This window comes from Ammospiza caudacuta, unplaced genomic scaffold (assembly GCF_027887145.1).
Source record: "Ammospiza caudacuta isolate bAmmCau1 unplaced genomic scaffold, bAmmCau1.pri scaffold_39, whole genome shotgun sequence".
Lineage (NCBI taxonomy): Eukaryota > Metazoa > Chordata > Aves > Passeriformes > Passerellidae > Ammospiza > Ammospiza caudacuta.
In genome coordinates this window covers 1080559-1086050 of record NW_026683124.1, presented here as the reverse complement: position 1 = coordinate 1086050, position 5492 = coordinate 1080559, and the positions used below count along the sequence as shown (strand labels likewise).

The 5492-nt window shown below is 51.9% G+C and overlaps 1 protein-coding gene across 1 annotated transcript; it reads right to left on the bottom strand.

The window, feature by feature from the left end:
* Positions 1–282: 282 nt before the first annotated feature.
* On the bottom strand, positions 283–1218 carry LOC131571898 (olfactory receptor 14C36-like). The gene has a single exon (XM_058824651.1). It carries the CDS (start codon positions 1216–1218, stop codon positions 283–285), a length of 936 nt encoding a protein of 311 aa, XP_058680634.1.
* Positions 1219–5492: the final 4274 nt, after the last annotated feature.

Here is a 5492-nt window from a genome sequence, read left to right as displayed (position 1 = left end):
TGCTGGACTGTGGCAGTGAGGATCTATGTTCTTGATTGCTTCATATGAAATAAATCCTTTATTTCATTTAAAGGTATCAAGAGCACAGCTCCTCACTGACACAGTCCGCAGGTCACAGTGGAAGTGTGGAGAAACAAAATGATATATGGCAAAATTGATTGCTTTCGTTTAGGGACAACATTAAAAATGGTAAACAACGAAAAAGAAGCTCCAAAATGAAGCCAACAAGAAATATCAAAGACAACTTTTATTACAAGTTATTCTCAGAAACTGTCCAGCAGTTCAATGTTTCTTACATTGTCTAGTCATCAGTCTCCACACTGCAGCCTTGAGCTCCTGGTTCCTCAGGCTGTAGATGAGGGGGTTCAGGGCTGGAGGCACCACCGAATACAGAACTGACAGGGCCAGATCCAGGGTTGGGGAGGAGATGGAGAGGGGCTTCAGGTAGGCAAACGCTGCAGTGCTGAGGAACAGGGAGAGCACAGCCAGGTGAGGGAGGCAGGTGGAAAAGGCTTTGTGCCGTCCCTGCTCAGAGGGGATCCTCAGCACAGCCCTGAAGATCTGCACGTAGGAGAAAACAATGAACACAAAACAGCCAAATGCTGAACAGGCACTAACTGCACTGAGTCCCAGCTTTCGGAGGACGCTGGTGTGTGAGCAGGAGAGCTTGAGGACTGGGGGCACATCACAGAAGAACTGGCCCAGGGCATTGCCATGGCACAGGGGCAGGGAAAATGTATTGGCCGTGTGCATGAGAGCATTGAGAAAGGCACTGGCCCAGGCAGCTGCTGCCATGTGGGCACAAGCTCTGCTGCCCAGGAGGGTCCCGTAGTGCAGGGGTTTGCAGATGGACACGTAGCGGTCGTAGCACATGATGGTCAGGAGAGAAAGCTCTACTCCCATGAAGAAGATGAGCAGAAATACTTGGGCAGCACATCCTGTGTAGGACACATCCCTGGTGTCCCAGAGGGAATTGTGCATGGCTTTGGGGACAGTGGTGCAGATGGAGCCCAGGTCGCTGAGGGCCAGGTTGAGCAGGAAGAAGAACATGGGCGTGTGCAGGTGGTGGCCGCAGGCTACGGCGCTGATGATGAGGCCGTTGCCCAGGATGGTAGCCAGGGAGATGCCCAGCAAGAGGCAGAAGTGCAGGAGCTGCAGCTGCCGTGTGTCTGCCAATGCCAGCAGGAGGAAGTGCCTGATGGAGCTGCTGTTGGACATTTTTTGATTCTGGACATTTTGAGCTAGTCAAAGACAACATTGACAATTTGGACAAAATACCTTCATTCAATGCTATGCTATTTTCTTACACAACCACTAAAAATTGGTTCTCTTTCTCTGGGGAAATTTCATCTACCTTTTTTTTTTTTTTTTTTTTTCAGTGAGCTTTGGGCTACAAAGTAACTGTGTGTTTTTTAGAAGGGACAGAAGTCCTGTTCTTAGCATTGCTCTCAGGCTGAACATTGGGAGCCCAGAGGGAAAACAGGGCTCCCTGTGCCCCAGCGCACTCAAAACTGCTGGGCCAACACAGGTGCCCTTTGCTCATTTCCCCTCACTCTAGTACAGGATGTACCATTTAAAACTGCACTTAAAAACAATGAAGGTTTTTTTGAAGACTCCAGTTTCAAAATCAATCTTTCCAACTCTTCTCTCTCTCCCTGTGCAGCTGGACATTGAGGGATACCAAGGGCTGGCCTGGCTCTGTGCTGCCTGGAGTTGTGCCTACTGGGAGCTGTTTCTCTCTATCCAAGCCCTGTCCCTGCCAGTGCTGCCAGAGCCCAGCCCAGCCCTGGGGCTCAGCTCTGCCCTGCAGACCCCTCCCAGCACAGGGCACTGCCCAGGGGCATCTCCCTGGCAGCAGGGCCTTAAGGGCAGGCCGGACAAAAGAGATGCTGCAAGCCAAGGTGCTGCTGCTGCTGTCTGTAGGGAGAGGAGGCTGAGGAGGCACTTTCTGAGGGAGATCTGAGGCACAACTGCTGATGCCCAGGGTGACAGTGCAGGAGTCTCAGTGACACAGCCAAAGCTGACAGCCCCTTTCCCTTCCCTTTAAGAGAAAGCTGAGAGCAGCCCTGGCCATGCAGCACCATCTCCACAGCAGGAGGAATGTGCCCTGATGGGGGTGGCTCCTTCCACCTCCAACTTCTCCCCTGCAGCATCCATGGGGAGCTGCCAGGCAGGCTGAGAGCTGCAGGTGGCACATGCCCTGGACTGGCCAAGAGCCCTGAGGGCTGCGGGAGCTGCTCTGCAGGAGAGCCCTGGGCAGCCCTGGCTGCAGCCCCAGCTTCACCCCCTGCAGCCGTCCCTGGCAGCAGGAGCCGTCCTGCCCTGTCCCTCTGATGGTGCCCAGAGCAGTCCTGCTCTGCAGCACATCCTCCTTCTGTTCCTCCTGTGCCACAGAGAAACTGGGAGAGTCCTCGTGACACATCCCCCAGGCTGTGGGGTGTGCTGGCTTCAGGAGATCCCTCCAGGAGCACAGGGGTCATTGCCCTGCACCCACACACTCACCATGCACAGGGCTGTGAAAATCCTTCCCCAAGTGAAGTCTCAGATCAATGTCTTCCCAATCCTGGTTTCCTTCAGCCTGTGTCTGCCTGGCTCCTGTCCCCTCAGTGCCTGCAGGCAGAGCCCTCAGCCCTGCTGGGCTGGGAGAGGAGCTGGCCCTGGGAAGAGCTGTTCCTTTAAAGCTCAGCCGCACAGACACAGCACAAGGACTTTAATGAGCCTGTTGGGGATTTGGTGTTGTTTACATCAGGCTAAGTCCCTGAGAGAGTGTTCAAAAAACTTCTCAGGAACTCAAAGTTAAATTTAGACTCCAAAGTTTGTGAAGTTTTAATGGATCCCATTGAGGGACACGACTGAGAATATGTCCCCAGGTTCCAGTTAGAGCAGAACACTGGAGGCAGCGATGTGATTTATTAAAAACATGGATATTGATCTAGTACCAATGTCCAACTGTGACGGACAAAGACTCTCTAACACTTTAAATTTAGAAAGAGTACACTTATTGCGACGCTGGGCAGCCTGCGGGATAGCTGGGACAAGGAGGCAATGAGGCCCCAGGCCTGCAAGTGCCACTTGTCTCCTGCTCCTGCCTCGGGCCCAGGCCCAGCAGCCACGGCCAAAGTGTTGCCCAAGTTGGCTCTGGCAGGGCTGTCTTGCAGCTGCTGCCCATCCCTGTGCCCTGTGCAGCCCAGGCTGTCCCACGGTGTCCCTGCCCTGCGCCTCTGTCCCTGCAGGCTGTCGGCATCCCCCGGCTGCCCCACCTGGCTGGGTCCTTCCTTTGCTGACAGCTCTGCCTCCTGCTTGCCTCTGCCTGCCCACACAAAGCCTTGGGGTGACCCAGACTCCTTCTGGGAGATGTGTTGCACCACAGCCCTGCCCTGGGATAGAAATTCCTTTCTCCACGTGCCTGGTGTGGACCTCCGCAGGTGATCTGTGTGGCATCATTTTTTCCTCAGGCTGTTTCATACAATGAAGAAGAACTCTACCATCTCTGAAACCACCCTCCAAGCCCTCTCAGGCTACTCCTGCTGTGTTCTCAGTTTTCACAGCACTGAGGCCAGGGCCATCAGTCTCTCTGGGTCATGTGCTTTACACCTCCAAATCCCATCTTGGGCAGTTTTTTTGTCCTTTCACGGTCTTTTCAGATTAAAATATGAAAAGAAAAATTGAAATGTTTTTATAGGCCTCTCGTGGCAGAGGAAGAGACATTGTCTTTAAAATGCTCAAGGAGAAATTGAGATTTGATATAAGAAAGAAATATTTTGTGGTGAGGTTGACAACTTGTAAACAGGTTGTCTATAGAAATGAATGCCCCATCCCAAAAAGTGTTCAAGGTCAGGAGTTTTGGTCATCTGTTCCAGTGGTAGTTATGCTTTCCCACAGCAAGAAGGCTGCAGTAGGTCATATTTCAGGGCTATTCCAATTAAAAAACAGAAGATAAATAATGTAAGGAACATTCTGACACCTCCTCATGAAAGACTCACCAAGGGGGTCAATGACAGAGCTTTCCAGCATGATTTCACCAGCTGAACATTGGGGGTTCTGCATCAGGTCTGAGGTTTATGATAGAAATCCACAAAGGACATTTGGGGAATGTGCAAGATTTCCCATGGAATGCCTAAGAAAGGACCACAGGAAGGGAAAGGGTGGCACCATGGTGGTTTGTGGCAGAACAAACATGAATCAACAGAGAAAAGGAGATGAAAGAGCTGGTCATGTGTGAACATGATGGTCAGTGCCCGTCCCTGGCCATGCCCTACAGCTGATCCCCACAGCCTGTGGCATTTCCTAAACATTCCATTGCCAGGAACTGTCTGGGACAAGGGAGCTTTCTCTGCTCTGGGTACCAAGGGATGTCCAAGTGTCACATACTGGAGTGGGGACCACAAATCATCAGGTCCTGTGTCCTCTGGGGACCCAGGCACTGGTGAGACTGGTGTGCATGTGCACCCAGCACTGGTGTGTGTGGGGCTGGGTGTAACCATCAGGGAACATCAAACCAGAGCAACCAGTGAGCAGCAGAGGCCAGGGAGCTGCTGTGTGAGATCAGCTCCTGCAGGGATCCACATGGTCTGTGTGTCTCTGCAGCTCTGCCTCTCCTCCTGCCATGGCAGAGCACACAAACAGCCCATCCCTGTGTCCCTTCTCCACTGACTGTGCTTTGGCCTGGCATGGAGGTGTCCCTGTGCATTTCCCTCCCCCATGATTCTGCCCTTCCTTATCCAGCAGCTGGGAGGAAGCAGAGCTGGGGCACTGCAGGGACCAGGCTGGCTCTCACAGGACTGTTATGGTTGAAGAATGGTGCTCTCCAATTTGCTACTCCCACTACAAACCCAGACTGATATTCCCATCATCATCTCCATACCACAGGGGCTTTGCCTGCCTGGCCGGGCCCTGCTTGATCTCAGCCCACGTTACATAGTCAGGGATAACCTGGACATGGTGTCCATGGTTAAATCCATCCCTCATGAGCCCATCTGGAGGTTGCATATTTTCACTGATGACCTGAAGTGTCCAGAAATAACTCACCCTTGTATGGCCAGTCCAGACCTTCCTGAGACATTTTAATCCTGGCAGCCTTATCCTCCTGTCCATTGTTGCGATGATCTCCAGTACCCAACTCTTGGGCACATGAGCATTCACAGGAGTGTAATATATGGTAGGGATAATTCATGCTATTGATGTATGGTATAAAATACTGTGAAATCCAAACCATGTATTTTGACTACTCTGGCCAGGAGCAACTGTCTTATTCAGATTCAACTAGTACCCGGACGCATGTTAGGATAATGATCGACACCTTAACGTAAAAATAGAAGCTTCCAGGACGATGATCGTTGGTTTCCTGAGTTGTTGGGAGCCACCCAAAAGTGATTATTGCCCTGCTTATTGCATCTATCAAGATAGTCAGCGACGCCACCCTGATACATCTGAATATACGGCTCCTCTGAAGCCGATCAACACCAATTGCACACCTGGACGAGGCTTTTGTC

Coding starts and splice junctions, on each gene's coding strand:
- LOC131571898 (XM_058824651.1), bottom strand. CDS start 1,218: ATGTCCAACAGCAGCTCCATCAGGCACTTCCTCCTGCTGGCATTGGCA.